At 39.6% G+C, this 25,234-nt stretch overlaps 2 protein-coding genes across 2 annotated transcripts in view; one reads left to right on the top strand and one right to left on the bottom strand.

Moving 5' to 3' along the window:
• The window catches only part of PELI2 (pellino E3 ubiquitin protein ligase family member 2), a 178,503-nt gene that overhangs the window by 82,630 nt on the left and 70,639 nt on the right, over positions 1-25,234 (bottom strand). The window lies entirely within an intron of this gene.
• LOC134373286 (large ribosomal subunit protein eL31) lies at positions 23,837-24,278 on the top strand. Its single transcript, XM_063090946.1, has one exon. It carries the CDS (start codon positions 23,863-23,865, stop codon positions 24,238-24,240), a length of 378 nt encoding a protein of 125 aa, XP_062947016.1. The 5' UTR covers positions 23,837-23,862; the 3' UTR covers positions 24,241-24,278.

Below are 25,234 nucleotides of genomic sequence, written 5' to 3'. Positions count from 1 at the left end.
AAGGGCTAGAAGAGGAAGGGACTAAAAATAAGGGTATTCTACCAAAGCGATGACCACACACGTTATCATTTGTGCATATTCTACTAAACAATACTCCTCAAACCAAATCAATCCAACGGGTGAGCACCACCAACAGCAAAAATGAATTCGAAGAAAAAGTAGCATCATTTCCTATCCCAAACCCATTCCTGGAACCTGTCAAAGGCACAGCACAGGGCTCAAGGCCTTCTAGCCCCCCTCGCTACCCCCTTGACCTGCCCTCCGGGCCTCATAGCCGTAGACTCCCACCTCTCCGAGATGGGAAAGCAAGACAAATTTTTCTAGCTTTGCATCATAATTATGAATATACTTCCCTGTAGGCCCCAATTTGAGATCTGTGAATTTTACTGAATATATTGTAGTGACATTAGAAAAAGCCTTGTAAATGAGTCCTTAAAAATTACCACTGCATAAGGCACATATTTGTCATTCACAAAACTGATATATCCCTCAGGAGAAAACCAACTAAATAAATAAACCTCAGCTTTGTTCTGGCATCTTCCTATCCATTATCACTACTGCTCACTCTGAATCTCTCTCTTGCAATTTAACCCCGCTTTCTCTACCACTGGCTTATTAACCTCACCCCCAAGCACATTTTTGCTCCCCCATCGTAAAAACATCACCACCGCCACCAAAATTCTTCTCTTTATCATTAAACCATCAAATTTCCTGGGGACAACAGTCCACACACTGCTTCAACCTTGGCTCTTTTTTCTACTTATTCTCTGCAATCTGGCCTCTGTCCCTTTCTCTGCAAACTGCCCTAAGCTGCCCCGTGGGCTCGTCCCCAACAACCCCTGCTGACTCTGATCCTGCTGTCTATGCCTTTGAAGTGTGCTCCTCCCTGGCATGCAACAAACTAATTCCTTTCTGGATCTCCTGCCTGCCTCTGTTGTACAAAACCTCTGCCTGGGCACAAAAGGTAGGATACAAAACAGAAATCAAAGTAATTCATAATGATAAAAACGGTGATGTCATCCACACATTGAAGAGGAACAGATATTATTACCCAGTTTTCTATTTGCTGAGGAAGTGATAAGGAAAAAGGATGTCTCCCAAGGCCAGAGCTCATGTTCTTTATAATCTGATACTCTGGGCAGTTCACCTGCCATCACTTTCCAGTTTGAAGAATAATTCTAAATATGGGCTAGAGTCACAAGAAGAGTGAAGGGCAACTGTCAAGCTGCAGGCTGGGGAAAGGCCCCTGCCATCCACTTCAGAGCCAGGGCTCTGGGAAAGGGCACACAGTGTGCAGACCAGAACCTCCTCTGGACCCTGCCTACCCAGCCCTGCTTTTCACCCCCAGTGCCTCTAGTGCGGCCTGCCATTGGCCTTGGCTGGGTTTCTTGGCCACGGCTTGTGCCTCCCCTCTCCTGTCCAGCAGGTGTGTGCTTAGCCTCTGGCTACATGCCCAGACTGACCACTGGAACACAAGTCCTCATCCTGGTCCAGCCTCCAGGACACTAAGGAGCTGCTAAAGGAAGACTGAAGAGTTATGAAGAGTCTTAATGCTCTTCGCTACCGATCCAGACACTTGCTGCATGAGCTCCACTGCCACCTACACGACTGTGAATGAATGTCCCAAAGCCAGAATCTTCCTCCCCCAAAAGTAGAATAGGGCAGCATCCAGGAGCTTCAGTTGTCCTCAGAAAGCCTATCACCCACTACCCCTTCATCGTCTCATATTGCATCTTCAGCTCCTCCACAGAAGCTCAGCCAGGCCTGTGCTGGCATAAGGTCCTAGGCACAGAGAGACAAAGGGATGCCTGAGACAAATGGCTTCTGGGTCAGAGCTTCTTAAGGAGCAGAGGCTCAGCCTCAGTGATCTACTGAAAATTGGGCCTGGCAGGAGAGTTCAGGGGGAAATAGTGAGACTTTTTAAAATGGGAAAATACAGCACAGTAGTACCTAAGAAAAGCAAAGCAATGTAGGGTAGAATGTGAAAAATCAATTATGCTCAGGACCTAACAAAGTAAGAGAATGGTTTGTTTTATACATTTCAGATACAGGCTGGTTTCAGACACATAATAATATCCTGAGAAAATTGTCTTTGTCCAGTTTTTCCCCCAGCTGATTTCACTGTCTTGCTCTTTTTTGGCGATATCTACCCCAACTGGTTCTCTGATTATTTTCTGCACCAAACACTAACCATCAGGGCTATTCCTAGGACATAACAGGCTCTTGATACCTTGCTGCTAACTAAATGAAGGTCCCAGGCAGATGTTTGACTTGAGGTATTTGTTTTCAATGTTCTACAAAATTATACTTCTGTTCCTGGGGGAAAGCCAATATGCATGTGTTTGTATGGATTTTGAGATTTGGTCACATGCATTTTCCCTCTTAAGAAAGGAAAAGAGACAGCTAGATCTATAATAATAAAAAAAATTAAAGAGCCTCTTTAATAGTATCTCCACCCAACCCCCGACTTGGAATTTAGCCATCTGGAAACCTTACCAGCTGGAAATAACAAACACAGAAATAACACACATTTGCTTAATAGTTTTATAATAAAGATTCTCTAAAACTTTGATATGTCAAGCATCTATTTTACTTATAGTCACCCATCTATCCACCCAAAAAATATATATTTCTCACTCAATGCCAAGTATTATCACTAGAGTTGAAGATGCAGACATCAATAAAATTTGCTCTCTATCCTAACAATGTTAGAAAATATATCTGAAAAATCGTACAATACAAAATACCAGATGCTTTATAAGAGGTGCATAATGAAGGACCATGTGGGCATTTAACTCAGCCTGTGGATGCTGGGTGAGGGGAGAAGATGCGGCAACTTGAAGACAGGCTTCATGGGAGGTGACAGGTCACAAACAATGCTGTGACATCTCAACTCCGAAGTCCATCTACCAGCCAGAAACCAACAACCACCTTGGGACCCCATGATGACTTTCATGGTGGCCAGAGCCAGCATCTATGCAGGAGGCGAACTCATAGTGCCCAAGTGAAGCTGTCTCAGGACTGGGAGCTGCCTACTCCAGCACCTCAAGGGAGCAGAGTACATGACGGAGGTAATGGCACAAGTGCCCAGAGACCTGAGATTTTATCTTCGCTCAAGGAGGCCCCTCAGTTGGCTGTGCTGCAGGATAAAGAATTGCAGGTGGGCTAAACAGCTTCTGAATGGCTTATAAATCTTGCTTACATGATATGCTCAGAAAGCGTGAGCTGCATCCAAACACTCTTGGTAGTTTCTCAGGACCAAGGACATGAGCAATATCTACCACCAAAAGCAACAGTAAAATAGTTATTCAATAGATATTTTTAGGTACTTAGAAAAGGGATCACTTTTCATTTATGTAGAGGGAGAACTATGAGGATGTTCAGCCATTGGTCAGACAGAACAGCTGAGTCCTGTTTCTACTTACTGACCACTGGGCTCCAGACTGAAGACTCTGAACCCAGGTGCTGTCTGCCTGGTACCCCAATCCGCCATTATTGTGGGTGACTTTAACACACTTGATGACCAGATGGAGCCTTAGTCTTTCAGTTCACTAACCTCTTAACTGCAAAGACTTTCACTCTATTTACTTTATTCCCAAGCCATTCACTGGGCCTCAACATTTCTTTACGTCTGGAAATCTTAAATTTGAAGCAATCAGATTACAAACTCCTGTTTTAACTCTTTCTCTTGGTAATTCTACAATATTTGTTTCTATAATTCATAGGATCTCCCTCCTGGTCTCTGGCGTTTCTCCACCTTATTTTTAGCTTTTTATTCCTCCTCCACACCCCTCCTCCTATCAACATACACATATGTTTCTTTTCTTTCTTCCAATAGGGTTGCACCACAATTTTTGGTTAAATCAATATTCACTGATGATGTTACTTTGACTATGTTAACATTGTTCAAAGTTGAGTTCTGCTGTTTAATTTTTGTTTTCCCTGGAATTTTATTCATCTTTTGACTTGCCTATTTTGTTTATAGCAATCATCAATTAATCCTCAGACCCTCCTACAGAAGTCTAAATCTCTCTCAAGACAGTCATACACATTAGGTAATCCATCGGTTCCAAACTTTTTCTTGGATATTCTCTTTTGTGAACAAATCTTCAGCCTCCTACTCCACCTGGACAGATTGTTCTCTCAGTCAGCTCTCCAGCTGCCACCTGGATCTCTTCATCATCCTGGGAAGCCCTTTTTTTCTCTTTTGTGTTGGATAGTTCCTGGTTCCCACGCACTGCTCTTCCTTTACTCCTTCACTTAGAGTTCATCCTCTAGTAACTTCATGAGAAAGGGCACAGAGCACTTAAACTGTTACATCTCAGATTTGAAGATGTGTTTATTCTATATCCATACTTGATTGGTAATTTGGGAGGAAGCAGAATTTTATGCTGGGAATCTTTTTCGTTCACAATTTTGAAAACCTTGCTTCACTGTGTTGCTGGTGAGAAGACGTTCTAATTCTAGGATCTTCTTGTGTCATGATTTTTCTCTCCACAAGCTATTAGGATTCTTTCTTTCTCTGGTATTCTGAATTTGAGCCTTGATGTGGCTCTTTTCTTCAATCTCTATGTTGGTCACTTAGTGTGAGTTTTCAATCTAGAGATTCATTTAATCAGTTCTTAAGTATTTTATCCCATTTTAATCCATTATTCCTTTGATAACTCCTTTCCTTCCTGTTTCCTTTCTCTTTCTAAAATTCATACTAATTGGATATTAGACTTTCTAAACTGGTCCTCTAATTTTTATTTTTTTTCCTCCTTAATTTCCATCACTTTACTTTTGTTCTATATTCTAGGAAATATTTTTACTTTTATTTCCCAAACCTTAAATTAATTTATTTTTATCCTATTATACATTTCTCCAACATTTTACTTTGAAAAACTTCAAAAACCACGTGAGTCATAAAAAATAGTACAACGAATATCTGTATCTGTATACTCTCTGACTAGATTTACCAATTGTTAACATTTTATCGCATCATCTTTTTATGTATGCATCTTTTCTTTTTGACGAATTTAAAATATGACATTTCATCCCTAAATACTTTAGAATGCTTCATTTCACACTATGTAACCATAGTACCATTATCACATTAAAGAAATTTAACACTAATATAACAATACCTAATATACAACCCATATTCAAATTTCCCTAATTTTCCCAGGAATGTCCTTTCTCATTTGCGTTTTCCCCATTCCAGGATCCAATCAAGGATCATGCATTTCATGTAGCTGTCTCATCTCTTTATCTCCTTTCAGCTGATACAAATCATTGAGTATTTCCTACAGTTCCTAACTCCGCCACAGTAGCAATTTCTCAGTTATTTCGAAACTAGTGGTAAACCTCAAAGTTAGTGATAGCGTTCCCTGATCTTTGCTCTTCCAGTCCTTTAAATGGTTTGGTAAGCATCTAATACAGTGAATTAAATCCTTTTCAGTCTGAAATATTCAATAATTGGTTCTCAAATATTTTGGTCTCAAGACCTCCTTGTACTACTCTATTGTTGAAAAATCTGCAAAATCTTTTGTTCTTGTGCTAAGGGCACCTACCATATTATAAATTAAAATTGAAAAAATTTAAATATGCATTAATTCACTTAAGAATAACAACAGGAATCAATAATATATATTATATTATCATGAAATATTTTATGGGAAAAAAAGCCTCTATTTTCCAAAATGAAAGAACAATTTACTGAGAAGAGTGATACTGTTTTACATTTTTGCAAATCTCTTTAATGTCTGGCTGGATTCTCGTATCTGTTATGATACATCAACCCGACTGAAGTATATAAAGAAAATCTACCCTTACATAGATATGTAGTTGAAAACGGAAGAAATATTTCAATAGCCTTTGCAGATAATTGTAGAAACTTTCATGATACTACAGCAAAATTTGACAACTGGTCATTTCTTAAAGGTTAGTTGCAGTGCAGAATCTGAAACTATATCAGCTTTTCTTACTCTGTTACTTTAAAATCCATTGTTTAATTTACACTTTGAATGGATCTTTCAACTATGTATGATTCTGTAACACCATGCACATTTATTAATATCACCACCAACCTCTTAAGTATTGGGAACTGGCAAGTCTTGGTAGCAGATACAAAAGTTTTCCAAAATCCTAAGTTTTGCTTGAAAACTTGAATTTTGATATTGGCAACAAAAGCTTTCCATAATTTTCCTTTAGAAAGTGACTGCCAAATATCCAAGTCTGAATAACCATATTTATAGGTCATTCTTTTAAGTAAAAATGGTATGCTATGAAAGTGGCTAGTTCAGTTTGAAAGCCAAACAAGCAGCACACAAGTGCTTTCTTAGAGATAACTATCACACTTCGGTTTGTGACAGGAGTTCTATATATGCACTGTCCACTTGATCATGCATAATAAAAAGACATATGTACTCAAGGGTAAAGGGGTTTAATAAAAATAATGTTTACTGCTTCAACAAGGGCAACTGCTTTTTGTTTTTCTACTGCAGGTGCTTTGTGGCAATGAAGAGTAAAGCAACTACACTATGGAGCCACTGCAATGATCGTGCTAAAGTGCCAGCAGTTTTACCCACCACTCCTTGTGCACGATTTTTGAAAATGTCAACACAGGGAAAAAGGCAAAGGCAAGAGTGTCCTAACAGCCCCCCTTCTTCTACACCTTCCAGCCAGATGAAAATAATTTTATTCTTGGAGTTTTGCTCTGCTTGTCTGAACAGTCATCTCCCCTCTCCTTTCCCTCCATCCCAACCTACCTCAATTTATTGTTCAGGTTTTGGATGTCATCTCCTCTGGAAAGCACTTTCTAACTCCCTTAAACTAGGTTAGACTGCCCTCCTAAGCACTTCCATGGCCCCTGTATGCTACGGTAAGTGAGTGTTAGCAGGAGCTCCTCAGATATTCCCTTCCCCACTGGTGCCTCTCCATCCTGGCAAGCACTCATGAATTATTCTTAATTTGCTCACGAAACTGTTAAAACTCTCTCTTTAAAGCTGGCCGATGCACCTTGATAACACAGCACTTTGAATTTTAGGCCCAATGTCATGTCTAACAGGTAAAAGGTGTCTGGCTTCTATTGTTTACATGTCTGGAAGAGAACAGAGTTTTGTTTTTGAGTCCCAGCCTGAATACCTGACAACCCCAATATGTCTGTCATTTGGATAAAGGTCCACAGTCCACCAGGGAGAAGGTATAATGGCCATGTAACCAGACAGCTGAAGGTAACAGGGTCCACCCACTTCTGGTCAGGGCTGCTGCTCTGTACTAGCGGAACCTGCCTGTGCAGGAAACTCTCTACCTTCTAGCCAAACAAGAAAAGCCTCAGCTGTCTTGCAGTTACCACCACTTTCAGCCTTTAGCTCATGCTGAATCCCACCTGGAGTGATGGGACTTTAGCCCTCACCAGCCCTCTTTTGCTAGCAATCTTACTACTTGTTTTCCCCACTGGGTCTAGGTGACATTAAAGCTTAATTGTGCTTTATCTACTCTGTGTGAGTCTATATCTCTATGTAAATATAACATGCTGAAGGAAAATGAATCTTCTAGAAAATTGGTCCTGTTCCTAATAAACCCCAATAATATCATGTTCTAGTGGGACTTCCCCCATTAGATTATAAATCTTTGAGGGTAGTGAGCAAAATATCCTTAGTACCTACCACAGTACCTTGTACATAGTAGGTGCTCACAAAATATTTTTTGAAGCAATTAAATGAGATAATATATATAAAGTTCTTAGCACAGTCACTACAACACAGTCAGTAGTCAATAGCAGAAGCTGTTCTAATTTTGATATAATGACAACAAGAACATTTGGTTTTATACAGAGATTATTCAGTAATTTTGTGCTCTGCTGGCCTCACTGGCAATGTGCAAAGTATATTATACATTAGGGTCTAGTAATCTTAGCTTGTGTGCAAGGGCAATGAGAAACGATACAGTTCATGAATCTTAAAACCCTATGTTCGCTCTGCTCTTGGGTGGTAATTTTTGTTATTAATTTCCGACATCTCCCCAGGATTTCACTGCAGACTTACAATTCAGTACCCATGTAATCACTGAAAACTAAGAGCCCTTTTTTGATAACATATTGAGCACATTTTGATTAGACACAGCCAACATGCTTTCAGGAATAGCAAGTCATTCTCACGTAACATGCAGCAAATCCCTCTGAGGATAATACCAACAAGTTTAATAAAAGGAGCAGCAGCAATCTTGGAATTCAGAAAACACTTGACAGAGTTTCATATCAAAGGTTAACAGCCAGCATATGAGAGCCATAAACTGAGAGGGAAACTGGTATTAGATTGATAAAACACTAAACAGCAGGACACAAAGGAAATTTTCAAGGAGGAAAGAGAAAAGTCATTGCATACTACATGGGCTGGTGATAAAGTGCAGGATTTTTATGTTATTTTAAAACATCTGAAGGGAAACCACTCTGATTGTGTATTCTAGGAATGCAGAACCATTAGAAAACAAAGTGGCCTTTAATGGAATACTGGAAATAGAAATATCGCAGCCAGCATAGCACATGAAGAGAGTCATTCACTGAACTTCAAAATGACAACTTATGGAGCCCGTGGTGTGACCTAAGTTAAACTGGAAGGAAGCGCTTAAAAGGTTTACAAAATATAATCCACTTGGTGAGAGAGATTATTGTAAAATGGGGACAAGCAGAACGGATATTTTCATCAACTAAGAATAACTTTAAAAAAAAAAATTCCTTGAAAGGGAAATGAAAGGGTGATCTGCAAACCTGGGTTCTGATGTAACTTTTGTTTTTCTCTGATTAATTCTGGTAAGAAGTCTCAACTAATCTATTTTGATCAAGTAAAGGGAAGTAATTCCAGGCACTGACCCTGTGATCAGATGAGAAAGTTCCTGAAGTTACCATGTGTTCTAAGGTCACCTTCCTACAACAAATATCCCAGTAAAGGGAAATGTGTCACTGCACTACTCGACCTTTGTGAAAGACAGTAAACTTGTGAACAGCTGCCACACTTCCCGCTGGGGAGCACCAGCTCCAAAGTGAACTGCTATTTGGTAGGTTTTCTGTGCTCTTTTTATGTATCAAAATAATGGTTACTGATTAGTCCACAAAGAAAAAACTACCCAACTCTCCAACTACCCCTTTAAATACTTTAACATGATACTTAGGACAGCCTTTGAGAACAATTGCTTCTATTTAATTAATAGCTCCCTCCATCTCCCAACTACCCCCAGATGCAGCAGCCAGCACAAGGTCAGGCTTGCATGAGGCGGGAGGTGCCCCCCAAAGCCACCAGAGGACCTTTCAGGTCCCCCTCAGAGTGGTCCTGTGCTCGACAAGAGCATCACCATGTCTTTGGCTCCATGGGAATATTTTCTGAAGGTACAAGACTTTATCTTCTTTTGAAATCACTGAATGGTTTTGCTTTTTAAGTATTCATTTTAACTTTCTACTGAGTCACTGCCTTTACCTATGCTGCCAAACTTTCCTCCGCCCTCCTGTTACAACCCAAGGGGATTTTATGCTTCCTCAGGCCAGTCCCAGCCAAGCTCAGTCAACTCCTCTTGCCTTCTCTAGGATCCTGCCCATCAATTAACCCCCTGTATTTTCAATCTTCCCCTCCCCACAGGCTCACCACCTTTAGCATTTAAGCATGTTCAAGACTCTTCCATATTAAAAAAACAGAAGAAACCCTTCCCTGATTCCACTTCCCTGCCAAAATCACACTCTCATCCCCTGTTGTCAAACTGCTCTTCACCTCCCTGCCACCCCACAGGCCACGCAATCTAGTCCACACGAGAGCCATCCCTAGTGCTCCATGTTCCAGTGAAAGAGCACCACATAGGGCCCCATGATCCTCACACTAGTAACACTTGTGGGGTTTCTCAGTCCTCTGTCATTTGACCTCGTAGACTCCTCCCTCTCTACCAGGCCCTTTAACTACACCCAGTCTTCTCAACAGTCTAAACGCTCTTGCCAGGGCAGCTCACTCCCTCCTTCTCCAGACACCATCTTATGCCAAAAATTCCCTACTCTTACCCAAACATCACTTCTGAGCTCCAGACTCTCACATCTTACAGCCTTCAGAACGCCAGCCCTTGTAGGTCTCACAAATGCCTCTAATTCAGCATATCAAGAACTGAAACCATCTTCTCCTACTCTCTTCTCTTCCAAAACAAAAAGACCCTGGTCCTCCTCCAGAATTCATGCTATCCTTCCATTTCCTCAAGTCCAAAGCTCAGGAGTCATCCTAGCCTTTTTGCTCTCTCTTACCCAACACACCCAACCAACCTAAAGAGTGATCCAAACATCCACATTAATCTACCACATGAATGTCATTCTAAGCTGTACACTTCTCTTTATTTTTATTTTCACTGCTACCAACTCATTTGTATTAGTCCGTTTCTGTCGCTTATAACAAAATACACGGAACTGGGTAATCTGTAAGAAAACGAAATTTATTGCTTACAGTTTCTGAGGCTGGGGAGTCCAGAGTCCACGGAACACATCTGGTGAGGGGCTTCTTTGGTGGTGGCTTTACAGCAATGCAGGGGTCTCACATGGCAGAAAATGGCAGAGCAGAGAGAGACAGAGCTCCTCATGCATGCTCCTTTTAAAACTCTCAGAACCACCCCCCTGACCACCATTATTAATCCATTCACTAGGCATGTCCTACATTCTAATCACCTCTTCAAAGCCCCACTTTTCAATTACTATAATGGGATTTCCCACCTTCTTTACACTATCACAGTGAGGACTAAGTTTTGGGGGGGACATCAATTCACACAATCAGTCTAAAATATCATATCACCTGCTGATCTCCAGGATTCACCAATTTTGAAATCTTTGATCATTTCTACAACACCAAAGCAATCACCAATGTGACTGTTCTAAACAAAAATTAGATCACACTGGTCAGTCTCCCGTTGAAAGCCCTCTAACACCTGCCTGATACTTGGGCTGACAAGTCCTTCTGGGAGCTCAGCCCTGCTCACTGCTGAGGCAGGAATGGTCATCATCCTATCTTCCCACAGGCCCCTTGCACTGGCTATTTCTTCTTCATTCTACATCCTCCTTCTACCTAACTCCCCATTTAACACAGTTAACTTCTAATCTTTCTCGGGAGACTCAGCTGAAAGCCACTGTCTGCAGAAGCTCTTCAGAGTTAGGTAGGAGCCCCTGTTATATATAGCCATAATCTCTTTCCAAAATAAGAGCCATAATTACTTGTAAGAGCTTAAACCGGGCTGCGAGGTTCACTAGGATGAGGACTGGATCTACCTTACTTACAAGCACCTGGCATGGTATGGGCACCATCAGTAGGTACTCAGCAAATCTCTGTTTAATAAATTATAAAGCCAACAAATGGCCTCATAAACATCATGTTTTAACTATTTCACTGCATTTTGAATCACTGCTTTGTCCTTCATTGTTCAACTCTGAGAAATAAACATTAATGTTTTCATAATAAATCAAATAATTTCCAGAAAAAATGTTTTTGGATATAGAGGACATCTACTTATATACATCACACACACACACATGTTGTATGTATGTATGTATATATGTATATATATATATATGTGTGTATATATATAAGTATGTGTGTAGAAAGAGAGATACATATGTACAAACTTCTACTCTGAATATTTCAGAGTAAGTTACAGACATGACACTTCACAATCCTAGGTATTTCAGCAATTTCCTATATAATCACAATACTATTATCACACCCACGAAATTAACCTTCATACATTGATTATCTATTTAATTCCATATTCCAACTTCCCCAATTGTTTTAAAATGCACTTTAACAGCATGTTTTAAAAATCGAGGATCCAAGGAATGATCACACATTGCATTTGGTTGTCCCACCACTTTAATCTCCTTTAATAAAGAACAGCTCCCTTGCTCTTCATTTTTACGTAACTTTTTGGTCCTTTGTGATGGACAGTTTTGAAGAGTTCAGGCCAGGTGTCTTGTAAAATTCCCCACAACCTGGATTTGTGTGGTTGTTTCTTAGGCTATTTTTTAATGATCTTATTCAGGTTAAAGATGTCATCAAAAATATTTCGCAGATGATATGCTGTGTACTTCTCAGTGCAGCACATCAGAAGTCACATCCCCCAGAAGACATGACCTTGCCCCTACTCAATCATACTACAACTCAGCCCAGACTACAGGAGCTCCATCCTTTCCTCATTTGCAGATTCTAACTGGCCTTCCATGTGAACAGACATCCAAGTATCATCAGACATTTAGGAAAGCCTCTAATGAGAAAGAGACAAAGCAAGCAGGATGCTGCCTGTGAGCAGACCTAGAGAGCAAGTTCTGAGTGAGAGCTGTCTCCACTGAGAAGAACAGAACTGGCAGGTAACTGATGAGTCAGGTTGTGCTAAGGGAAGACTTACACTGCTGTAGGAGAGAGAAGGTATAAAGCCATTACAGAAAAACTGAAAACTAAGCAAAGAGAAAAAAAAAAAAAGCAATTATTAACTGCAGAATTATTTTTATATTTAAACCAAAATTTCCTAAAATGTTTTTTGATTTTGGTTTTTTTACTAAAAGGAATGATGTTCTATCCACTTTTTCCTTCTATTTTAAAAGCATGGTGTAGTCATCACCATGGTTATTTGGTGACGAGTATTTCTTTTAAAAACAAAAAAACCTTATATGCCCAGTTGGATCAGCTTAAATTGGGCTTCAGAGACCTGGTATGTCACTTAGTAGTTGTATGACACTGACAGGTTATTTCGTGCATCTGTGCCTCAGTTTCATCATCTATCAAATAGGGTAATAGAACTTACCTCATTGGATTGTGAGAATAGACTTGTTAACACATGTTAAGTGCCAGAATAATATCTAGTACTTAGTAAACTTTAATACATTTTTGTAATCATAGTGAGTTATTATTAATATTATTGTAAGCCTGTGGTTAAGAAGCCTGTTTTAACTTTAAAATGACTTAAGCCATGAGGATTCAACCTTTGTAGAAAAAGAATATGGACTGATTGACCATGGATGGGCTTACTGTAAATAATTAGCTAGCTGAATTCTTGGTTAAACATTCCTAACTATCTTCAGTAAACCATAGTGCAACTAAGCCACCCATCAAGAGCAAGGGACGTTAAGCAGTTCAGAAGTATTGCTTCACCACATTCTGCAATCGAAGTGGATGAGAGCCTATGAGAACGAAACGGTTTTGGGTGGAGTTTGACAACACAATTCAATCAAATTATATAGGGAGAAAAGGTTTTTTTCCTTCTTCAAAAATAACCCCTATGTGGTAGACCCTTAAAACTGTTGGCTGAATGCATGCAAAATTCTCTGCACACATGAACATGGACTTAAAAGTACTGCTACACTTTTTAAAAATCCTTAGATCTTTCTTGGCTAACTGCCGCTAGTGCGTATGTTACTGTCCAAGACTCCAAGATGAACAACTATCTCACATTAAGTGGAAGGCGGCTTTCAGGCTTACTGAAGGAAAAATGAAAAACTCTGCCACAGATTCCAGTTTACATCTTCTACATTTCTAAGTAACACTCTCATGGAAAAACAACCAGCAAATCCAGTATTATCCCTTGATACAATAATGAGTGTGAAGAAATGCAGGAAAACGGGACTTATCTATAGTTGCATTTTACAGCTTCCTCACCATAGTTCAGACAGAGTGAATCATTTATCCGGAGCCACACAACAGGGAGCACGTTCAGGCCTCCAAATTCACAGGCCAGTGCTCCTCCTCGGGTTCACATTTAAAGACTGAAGCTTAGCACTATTTTGATGTTTTATGCCTAGATCAGAACTATTTTAAATATTAAAGATGACTATGTGTGCTTTTTTGACGTAAAAAAGACAGCCTATGAAATCCAAACAAACTCGTGAAATCTTTAGGCAGTTTCATTTAATAATAATTATTAATGGCCTCTAGACCAGACAAAAATCTGTGAGCCAAACAATCAGAATGTTGGACATGCAAATATAAGATAACTTTAAGTCTTATGCTAAGGCCCACTATGATAATAAAAACTAGTCTAAAAGGAACTTTTATAACGAGAGACTTGAGTCAGGAATTCAGTTACTCAAATAAGAATCATCTTTGCCTGAATTGCAGACTTTTCACTTACAATCCTCAGCATTCCAAAAATTGAAAATCCAGTATTTCAACACACAGGTATGTATTTCTGGTTGAATAGGGATTATGCTGATTATTTCACTACCTTTTACAGTAAGTTTTCTTTCCTTCTTAGTCATCACTTCCAGTTCTAGACTGTACCTGATATGGTAAAAGAAGACAATACAGAGTGTGGTAGTTATGAAACCAGGCTCAGGCATCAGAAAGATCCAGACTTGAGTCTCCACTCCACTTCTCACCAGCTGTGTGACCTTGGGAGGTTACTTAATCACTCTGCATCTCAGATTCCTCATCTGAAAAATGGAAATGATAAGAGCCCTACCTCATGAAACTGTTATGAGGAAAAATAAGGAAAAATATGGAAGGCTCTTAGCATAATATCTGGCAGACAGTAAGCAATCTATATTTGAGCTGTCATTATTATTGTGGTAGTGTGGTGTGGCTAGTAAAGTACATAGAAATACATTCTGCTTTTCTTGAGTATGAATAACAACAATAACAAATATTTGGAAAATGAATTATGACCTAGATTATAAACAATATAAACATTTATACTGAGGCCTAGAATTATGGCCTTAAACCACTGCTCCCTGTTTTGTAAGAAATCTTCATTAATCACTTAAACTGCTGACTGTCAGAAAACCTAAGCTTGATACAGACTTCTTGTCACCAGGTGAATATACCAAGTGTTGCCATCCACATAAGGTAGAGTAATTTCTAGAGTGAAGGTAAACTCCAGTTACACTCAATCACCATCAAGTCAACAGAGATTTACCAAGCACCCCCGTGTCCATGGCATGACCCTAAACAGAACTTGCAGTACAGCTTAATTAAATCCCTGGAACTTTGTAAAATGAATAAAAATTATATGTAAATATTGAAGAAATAGCTGGTTGGTTTATCATGCATGTTCACATATTTTAATTTACCAAATAAGTTTTATCTCCTATATAACCAGTAGGATCTGTGTTTAAATCAGGATGAATGAATCAAATTAAACATTAAACAATTATTTTTAAGGGGGTTTTCACTCAGCTACTAGTTATCAACCTTGGTTCATTGCTAACCATCCTCTGAGAAATCAAGAGGAAGAACCATGAACCATTGGGTAGATTTAATTAATGTATTATTTTAAATACAATCTTCCATTTTAACATTTCCAATAATAAACAATGTTTTCTTTAATTAAGTTTGGGAATCTTCCATCTGTGATTAGTTGGACACTTTCACTCTCATAATTCTTGGTTCTTTAACTGGATTCTGCCTCTGCAGCAACAATGAAGAAAAGAAACAACCTAGCCAAATTGTCTCTTGTATAAACGAAAACAGAACAGAACTGAATGGCTGTCAAAGGCCAGGAGGAGCTGCAACATTCACTTTGCTAAGATGGGTATGTGCAGACATTCAGGACAATCACTGAAGATGATTCAGAAACATCACATGATTATTCTCATGAGAAAGGCCTTGGGCAGCAAGATAGAAGAAACTTTGGCTCACACACAACAGTAATAAAATTGTTTTTGTTTACAGAAGTATTGTAGGAAGAGAGGATAAAGATAGCTAACATTAATAAAATTTAAGAAAATAAGTCGTCAAAAGTTGGCTCTGTGAAAATATGGGTAAAATAAAAGATATCTAAGCACAAAAAGAGGAAAGAAGGAAAAGAGAAAAATATATACAATATTAGTTATAGAAAAGGTAATATAATTAGAGACATGGGTGATTAAAAGAAATATAAGTGTATACTATATATAACTTTGTCAGTAGATCCAGAACAGAGGGAGACTTTCTAACAAAACATAAAATTACCAAAACTGACCAAAGAATAGGTAGAAGACAAGAACCAATAATCATATGCAAGGATATATAAAAATCAATAGCACTGCTTTTTACCAACAACAAAGAATTGTAAAACACAGCATTAAAAATAGATATAATTTTTGATAGCAAGCATAACCATAAGTTATCTAAGGTCTAAATTTTTGAAAAGAAAAAGAAGATATCTATGGAGATAAACTTTATTAAACATCATAAAAGATGACCTAAGTGAATAGATATCATGTTAATGGATAAGAAGATTCAATACTGTACAATTATTATTTCAAATTAATCTACTAATTACATGCAGTTCCCATCAAAACTGTAACACATGCCTTTTGATTGGAAACAGCAATTTAATCCTAGAATTCACTTGAAAGAGGAAAGGGCCAAGAATAGCCAAGACACTCCTGAAGAACAGGTGGGTGGAATTTATCTTACCAGATATTAGGGTTTATCATAAAGTTGCAGTAATTAAAATAGTGTGGTGTTGGTAACAGGGTTAAACATACCAAGGGACAAGAATAAACAGCTATCTATATATGTGGGTCCTCATGTATATGTAGGAATTTTGTACAGGACTGAGGAAATACTACAAGTTAATGAGAGAAAGTGCAGATAAAATTGCTTATCTACATGGAAAAACAAAATTTGATCCTTACGTAGCTTACAAATTTATTTAACAAAATAAATTCCATATGGTTTAAAGTCCTACTTACGAAAAGCAAAACTTTAAAATTTATTAAAAAGACAATATCATAAACAAACTCTATGACATTAGCATAGGGAAAGATTATTTAAATAAGAGACACAAAAGCACAAAAGACACCAAAGTACAAAACAGGGGTGGCAGTGAGGAGTAGGAGAGACAGATTTATCTGACTACATTAAAATTAAAATCTGAGACTTCTGACTCCCAGCTTGATGGAATGAGGAAGTCAACAAAACCCTTCTTCCAAAATGCAAGTATCAAGTCTGATAACATTAAGCATTTGTGAGAATGTGGAGAAACAGAAACTCAGATATTGCTGGCAGGAGGGTAAACTGCCACAAACATCTTGGAGAACAACTTGTCAACAGTTATTGACACCTAGGATGAACCTATGTCATCCTTAAGCATCTCCATTCTAGGAGGTAGGTCTGGAGAAACTACTCCATGTGCATCTGAAGGAACCTGCTCTGCCCAAGAGTAGGATGGTGTCTGCCAGCACAGCAAGAGGCAAACAGAATAAGGGACACAACAGAGAGTCAGAGAGGGGTCCGAGTATTATAAGGAAGTTTAATATATGGGAACAGAAGCAAGTAGAGTCAGAGAAGGAAGGGTGGACTGTTAGTACAGGGTTAGGGTTGGGGCACAACCACTTCTCCAGCTGGACCCCTTACCTCACACCATATATAACCTCCCATCCTTACAGATTACTTCCTTGAACCCCTTCACCACAGTTCTTGGATGTCTCTAATTATTCATCAGCCTCCTTCTCATCGAACTGAAATTCCATCCATCATTTTTCATCAATTCTGTTAAAAACCCTTCCCTCTCTGTCCTGCTTGTCAGACTCTACTCTTACCCAAATTTTCTCCTCTCTCCACAGATGCAGCAAGCAGCAAAATATTTACACTGGAAATACACAGACTAATATCAGTCTCAACCCTCAGATGGGCTCTCAACACTATCCTAGCAATTTTGTTTCTCCAGGAAACTTCCTTCCCCACTCTATTCCCTACCTTTCTTCACACTTCCTTCCTACCACCCATTGCCTTACATAGTGTTGGGAACAAAAACCCATCAGATGGGCAGTCTTTCGTCCTCCTCAACAGCAAACCCACCTGCAGCCGGACCTTTTTCCTTCCCTCTCTTCACACCTCGTGACTCCCATCTACACAGTCGCACTCCAAGATGTCTTTCTTCTTCACTTTCTCAAGGACCTGCTCATTCATTTACAGCCTCTCTCTCCTCATCATCAGTATCTCACTGTACTGGGTCATCTCCATCAGCATATGGACATGCTCTCCTATTATTCATCATTAAAAAGTGAAAAAAGAAACATCTCCCTTGACCCCCAAGCCTTCACCTACCCTTCCCCTAGTTTTACCATTCCCCAGCACTGCACATCTTCTCCAAAGAGGTGCCACCAGGAGTGCTCCTCACTTCCCTATCTCCTGTTCACTTTCAGCCCTCTCCATGCTGGACTCTGCTCCCACTGCTCCATCAACTTGCATTAGTCACTATAACCATCAAGCTGCAAGTGGTCTAATCAAACAGCTACTTCCTTTCAGTCCTCATCTTTCTGGACCATTCAGCAGCATCTGACGGCATCAGCTACTCCCTTCTGCTCTCAGACACTCCTCTCATCTTCCATGATGCCAAGCTCTCTTGGTTCTCTTCCTCATTTTCTGTTCACTTCTTTCCAGTCTTTTTCTAAAGATTGGGTTCTCCAGCACTCAGTCCTAAATCTTTTACATCTCTACACTCCTGAGTTCCAGAATCATATACCCAATGTGTCCTCAACTCTTCCATTCATATGTCATTGGCACCTCAAACTAAACAGATCCCAAACCAACTCCAGAACTCCCTAAACCAGCTCCTCTCTGTCGCCTTCACTTCAGTGAATGGCATCACCATCCATTAATTATAATTAATTAATTTTTCCTCTGAGAGTCCTGTTGTTCTTTCCTGAAAGATAGGTTCGCTTCTCTGTATTTCCACTGCCATCACTCTAGTTATATTAGTCACGGTTCTCCAGAGAAATAGACCAATGAGATGTGTGTATATGTAGAAAGAGATTTATTTTAAGGAATTGGCTCACATGATTACAGAGTCTGGTAAGTCCAAAATCTACAAAGTGGGCAGGCAGGCTGGAGACTCAGGAAAGAGCCGATGCTGCAGTTCAAGTCCAAAGGCCATCTGCTGCAGAATTCCCTCTTACTCAAAATAGGTTAGTTTTTTGTTCTATTCAGGACTTCAACTGATTGGATGAGGCACACCCACATTATGGGGGCAATCTGCTTTACTCAAAATCTACAGATTTAAATGTTAATCTCATCCAAAAACACCATCACAGAAACATTCAGAATAATGTCTGACTACCTAGCACCATGGCCCAGCCAAGCTGACACATAAAATTAACCATCACAATACCCTAAGCCACCTCAATATCTGATTTAACCCATTGAAATAGCCTCCTAACTGGTCTCTCTGCTTCCATCCTTACCCTCCACATCAAAGCCAGAACACCCTCTACATTCATAAATCTCTCCCTAAACCCCCAACAGCTTCCTACTGCACCCAAATTAAAACCAAGGCCTCTTAAAGACTTGAAAGATATGTTACTTCTGGACCCTCAACTCATCCCAGGCTCCAACTCTCCAATAACCAACTCTCAAGTCTGCCTCAAGGTCTTGAAATATGCCTCTGGTTACACTTTTGTCCCTCTCAGCATAACTTATGTCTGTGTCCCTTGTCCTCAAAGTATTTTCCACCATTGTTTGTCCCCTTGACAGTGCTAAGCACAGATGAATATTATATATGTATTTGTTTGGTTACTTATTTATTGCCTGCTGCTGCCACTATAACCTCCATTAGTGCAGGGACCATGTTTATCTTAACTCATCCCATGCAGAGTTCAGGGCCTGGCACACAGGAGATACTCAATCAATATCAATTAGACAAAAAAATTTAAATGGAAGAAAAATCTAAACAGTAATACGGATGAGTCTGCAGAAAATTATGTTAAGTGAAATAAGCCAGACAAAGAAACAAATACCGCATGTTCTCACTCATAACTGGCTGCTAGGAAGAAAGGAAAGGAGGGAGGGAGGGAAGGAGGAAGGAATGAAGGAAAGAAAGAAAGAAAAGACCACAACAATAAGTTGAACTTTCAGAAGGAAAAAATAAACCTAGGGATGCTAGAGATGGGGGGAAAGGGAAGTAGGGGGTTTGAGAAGTGATAGGTCAGGCAAAGGGCATAAAGAATATCATGATTTGTAAGAATGGATATGCTAATAATAAAAATTTTAAATAAAAAATTTTTAAATCTAAATATAAAAAAATTAAAGCATTTAAAAAAAATAAAACAAAGTATACAAAGCTTGATATAGTTGAGTATTTATTAAGCAAAACAGGAAACATTAATCATAAGTGAAAAAATTCCAGATTTGATTACATCAAGGTTAAAAATATGCAAATATGGGATTATACACCAGGAATATAGTTGAAAGACAAAGAAAATACATGCAACACATATAGTAAGAGGTCCTACAATTTTTTTTAAGTAAAATAACAGTTCAAATATAGGAAAGGAATATAAATATTACATAGTAAATAAATTCCAGGAAACCGAAAGATTCCAATCTTAACCCAACAAATTGGCAAAAATTAAAACAGACCTTTTTTGAAATAAAAACAAAAAATATTTTTGGAAGACTGAAAATAAAGATTTAAAAATTATTCTATTAGTCATTTTCAAACGGGCAGTAGAGACAACACAATCACAGTGTAGAGGGCAAGACAGCATCAGCGAGAGAAAGGAACGTGGAAAGCAAGAGGTTGAAGAAGATTTTTCCTACAAGCCACATCTGCGATGAATCCACACAGTGTGTATGAAGCAGAGGATTACACATATCCAAAGCAAAGATGACCAATCCAGAGATAATGGCATAATTATCGTCTCATCACCAGATATCAAAATATCAAGGACTGAAATTCTTCTGTGGTTCAAATTACTCAGTAACCATAGACTTAGAAGTACCTTGTTCAGAAATAAATGCCAAACACATTAGTTTCGGGGTTCCCAATCTGCACACACACACACAAAAAAGCTTTGGAAAAAAACAGTTATTTTAAGGATAACTACGGAATTCCTAAGGATTCCTAAGGAATCTTTTTTTTAAAAAAAAGATGACCGGTAAGGGGACCTCAACCCTTGGCTTGGTGTTGTCAGCACCATGCTCAGCCAGTGAGCCAACCGGCCATCCCTATATAGGATCCGAACCTGTGGCCTTGGTGTTATCAGCACCGCACTCTCCTGAGTGAGCCACAGGCCGGCCCTCCTAAGGAATCTCTTGCTTCTCTCTAGCCTTTAAATTCACTTGGTATTAATCCTACCTATATATATGTAAAACCGCCACAATCCTGGAAGTTGTACTTAAAATCACAGACCTGACACTGCAGACATTCTGTACTGTACTGTACTCATCTGTTGAGAAAAGTAAACACAATTCTATCAGAGCTCCTCCCCCCATCATAAATGGACATCCTGGAGTCCAATAAAGGCCATATTCTGCCCACTGTGAACAGGCTTGTGGCGATGCACATTCTGCCCGACCCCTGCATGTGCAGACCTCAGTTTGTGCAGACACGCGGCCTCTGAGAACAGGGCCCCAACTGCCAGCTGCTCAGATCAGGCTTTCTGACATCCGATTCCCACTTAAACAACCAAAATATCTCTGAGGAACTGCTCCAAAATCTAAGACATGGTTTAAAATAAGCGAAAGCAGCCCAGGTGGGAAAGTTTCTTCTGATAAGTGGTTTGTGGTGTTTTATAGAGAGGGTGGTGGTGTGCAGAGAAAAGGTATCCCCACCTGTTTCATCAGTGCCAATTTTCCTAAGTAAAGATATCTCCGCTGCCTCTAAAGCCTTTAGCTAAATTGCTGGCAGGCCTTTCACACAGCAATTCTGTTTTATGGCCATTAAAATACCCAACGGCATTTTAAGGTCAGAACTGCCTTAGTGAACAGATGCCATGGAAAATGGCTTCAGCTGCAAACCAGCTGTGAGGGGCGAAGAGAGGACGGCAGAGGGAAGCGCGGCCCGCTCCCGGTCCTTCCAGTGTCTGTCTCTCCGTGCCCGTGTCCCTACTAGAAAGAGAGGCGATGAGAAGATGGTAAGAAGCAAACCTAAAGACACAACATGACAAGTAAACAGTGCAAAGACTGAGCCATGAGAGATTTTTAGAAGACACGCTTCTGGGAGGGGCAGGGGCTCCTCTTTGCAGGGATGGTTACAGAGATGATTAAAGGGAGACCAAAGAGAGAATGTGCTCATTTTCTAGACTTATTTACCTCTGGCTTGCATGCATCCTTCCATCTGCACAGACACTTAAAAACATTTTACTAAAAGCTTTAGAAATATGTATCAAGGAAAAGCATTAAATTAATGAACAACCAGTTTACAGTTTTTAGATTGAATTCTCATCAGTGGGAAGTGAATTCTGCATTCATTAGGGTCATCGCTGCACACAGTGAGTGATGGGATATTTTAATTTCACACAACTGGCTCTTGAATTCTAAAAACAGGGACCAACCCGTGGTCCTTATTGTCACCTATGTAAAGGATAAGATCTTAAATATACAACCCACCAGTGACTGAATTTTGAAGCAGAGAAATGGGGTGCTGGCAGGAAAAAGGAGGCTGTAAAAGGGCGGGGGGGCATTCTGTACACAACTTGGTTCACCATTCTCTGGATGTGAGGCCTTATTTTGTACAGACAGTCCCCAACTTACCATGGTTGAACTTTACAAAGGTGCGAAAGCAATACATGTTCGGTAGAAACCATACTTCAGTCCCCACGCAACCATTCTTTTGTTCACTTTCAGCACAGTATTCAACAAATCACATGAGATACTCAACACTTTATTATAACGTAGGATTTGTGTTAGATGACTTTGCCCAACTGTAGGCGAACATAAATGTTCTGAGCACATTTAACATAGGCTAGGCTGAGCTATGATGTTGCTAAGTTAGGTCTATTAAATGCATTTTCAACTTACAATATTTTCAACTTATGAAGGGCTTATCAGGATGTAGCCCCATCGTAAGTCAAACAGCATGTGTATACCATAAAGAATTAAAGCTTTTCCACCAGGTGAGCTGATGTCACTAGGCAGACATGCTCAGTGTGAAAGAGACAGTTTCATGTGATCTAAAATCATATTTGGGATTTAAGAGTCACCTCTGATGGGCCTGAACAGACTACGGCCTGGAGTGAAGGGAAAACTATTAGGGGTCCTTCTGTAAGCCCATTCACGAGCCACTGCAAGTGTCCACGGGATCACGAAGGGTGTATACGTAGATTCTGCAGGATCTGGGGACTCATTGGTAGGGTCAGGGCCGGAGTACTAAGGGAAAGAAAATGATGCTAAGTTTCCCACTTAGACTATGAGATAGGTGGTGATGGGACTACAAGCAAAGACAGGAAGGAAGGAAGACAGAGGTCAAGAAGCAGGTTCAGGAGCAGATGCTGAAGTCAGGAACAGAAGTACTGTGCTAGTAGGAAGAGGGGCAGAGACATGCTGGAAGACACTGCCACCACTGGCAGGATGGGTAACCATGTGCCCATGGGCAGTGCCCACACTTACAGCAGCTGCATTTTATAAGTGCCACGTGACTCCACAAAGATCAGAAGGAATTACTACTTTTTAAAAAAAGAACAAGGTGGTAAAATATATTTACCAATTTCTCAAACCAAACTAAGACCCCAACTATAAAAAAAAGTTAACAAAAGTAAGAGCCTTAGGCTCAAGCTAGCCAAGTAATCTTAGAAAGGCCCTGTAACTCCAGGGAAAAGTGCACAGGAAGAACTAGAATCTTTAGAATCTTTCTAATGTGACATTCTAGAAAAATGGTATCACATCCAGGAGCAATTATATACTCCCTTATGACTTAACCTTTAAAAATCTCACGTTAGCTTAAAATATTTTTCAAAACTGAAAATTCCAATTCTTTATCAAAAAGAATTTAAATGTGTCAGACAATAAAATTTGGAAAGAATACTTGTCATTAACATATTTGGGATTAACTCATATGGGTTTTTCTAACATACAAACTGGTCAGTGTAAGTTAGTTGCATGTATCATTAGAGGAGATATTTTGCTGGTTTAAATTATTTCAAGTCGCCCTCCTCTCTAACTTGGGCCCGACAGGGAGATGGCTCCTGCAAAGAAGGGCGGCGAGAAGAAGAAGGGCCGTTCTGCCATCAACGAGGTGGTGACCCGAGAATACACCATCAACATTCACAAGCGTATCCATGGAGTGGGTTTCAAGAAGCGTGCTCCTCGGGCACTCAAAGAGATCCGGAAATTTGCCATGAAGGAGATGGGGACTCCAGATGTGCGCATTGATACCAGGCTCAACAAAGCTGTCTGGGCTAAAGGAATAAGGAATGTCCCATACCGTATCCGTGTGCGGTTGTCCAGAAAACGTAACGAGGATGAAGATTCACCAAACAAGCTCTATACTTTGGTTACTTATGTACCTGTTACCACCTTCAAAAATCTGCAGACAGTCAATGTGGATGAGAACTAACTGTTGATTGTCAAATAAAGTTAGAAAACCAAAAAAAAAAAAAAAAATTATTTCAAGTCTGTTTTGCTATGTATGACTACATATTTGTTTGCAGGTCCTTCTCTTGCTTTTCCATTCTCAGATTTTAGAAAAACTTTTTTCCCTCCACTTAGTCTCTGCATCCCCCCTCCACAAAACCCTGCTATTTTTAATTCTATGAAATTAGGAAAGACTGCCAACAATCAAGGCTTTGGCAAAATGAATTTATCCTTGTCAAATCAGACAATGGATTAAATTCAAGGAGGAGGCAGCTTCACCTGACTGAGGTAATAGAGAAATCCGCATTCCTCCCAGTCCATCTGGAGGCTTTTCACTACCCTCTGTGCTGGGCTGGGGACATAAGGTCTTAAAATGTGCCTTCAGCCCTGGGAAGACACGGGCACAGAGAACTGAGACCAGCCCCTCTTAATCCAGGCCAAAGACAGATTAACCCCATATCGAAAGTCAATTTGTAAATCATCCCCCTCTATCTCCACAAAGCCTGATTTAAAGCAATGGTTTCTGCTAAGCAGTGCAGAATTACTGAAGGAAAAGGAACTAGGCAAAAGAGTCTGATATCCATTCACTTCACCACACTGCCAGCCAGAGAACACAGCAACACAGCTTTTTTAAATGAAGATTAATTTGCTAATGAATTTTCTCACTTATAATTTCCCCTTAGGTCTATATTCTTTGGCATGGTAAATAAAATAAGAAAGAAAGGTGTTATATGATTCCTAATATTCTTAGCAGTAGTAGTAATAGTCGTGGTTAACATTTACTGAGCATTACAAGGTACCAGGCACAATTCTTAAAGCTAAGAACTTTACATGTTAACTCATTTATTCTAAGCTATGAGTTGAATAATATTATTTTCTGCCACTTCAAAGATAAGAAAACTGAGAGTCAGAGTGGTTGTCACTTGGCCAAAGAAGAGTTGGGATTTCAATCCAGGGAACTTGACTTCAGAGCTTGC

The sequence above is a fragment of the Cynocephalus volans genome, chromosome 3, assembly GCF_027409185.1.
Source record: "Cynocephalus volans isolate mCynVol1 chromosome 3, mCynVol1.pri, whole genome shotgun sequence".
Classification (NCBI taxonomy): domain Eukaryota; kingdom Metazoa; phylum Chordata; class Mammalia; order Dermoptera; family Cynocephalidae; genus Cynocephalus; species Cynocephalus volans.
This window is presented reverse-complemented; position numbering and strand designations above follow the sequence as displayed.

What these genes read in the sequence shown, in the direction of transcription:
- LOC134373286 (XM_063090946.1), top strand. Translation starts at nt 23,863, where the DNA reads ATGGCTCCTGCAAAGAAGGGCGGCGAGAAGAAGAAGGGCCGTTCTGCC.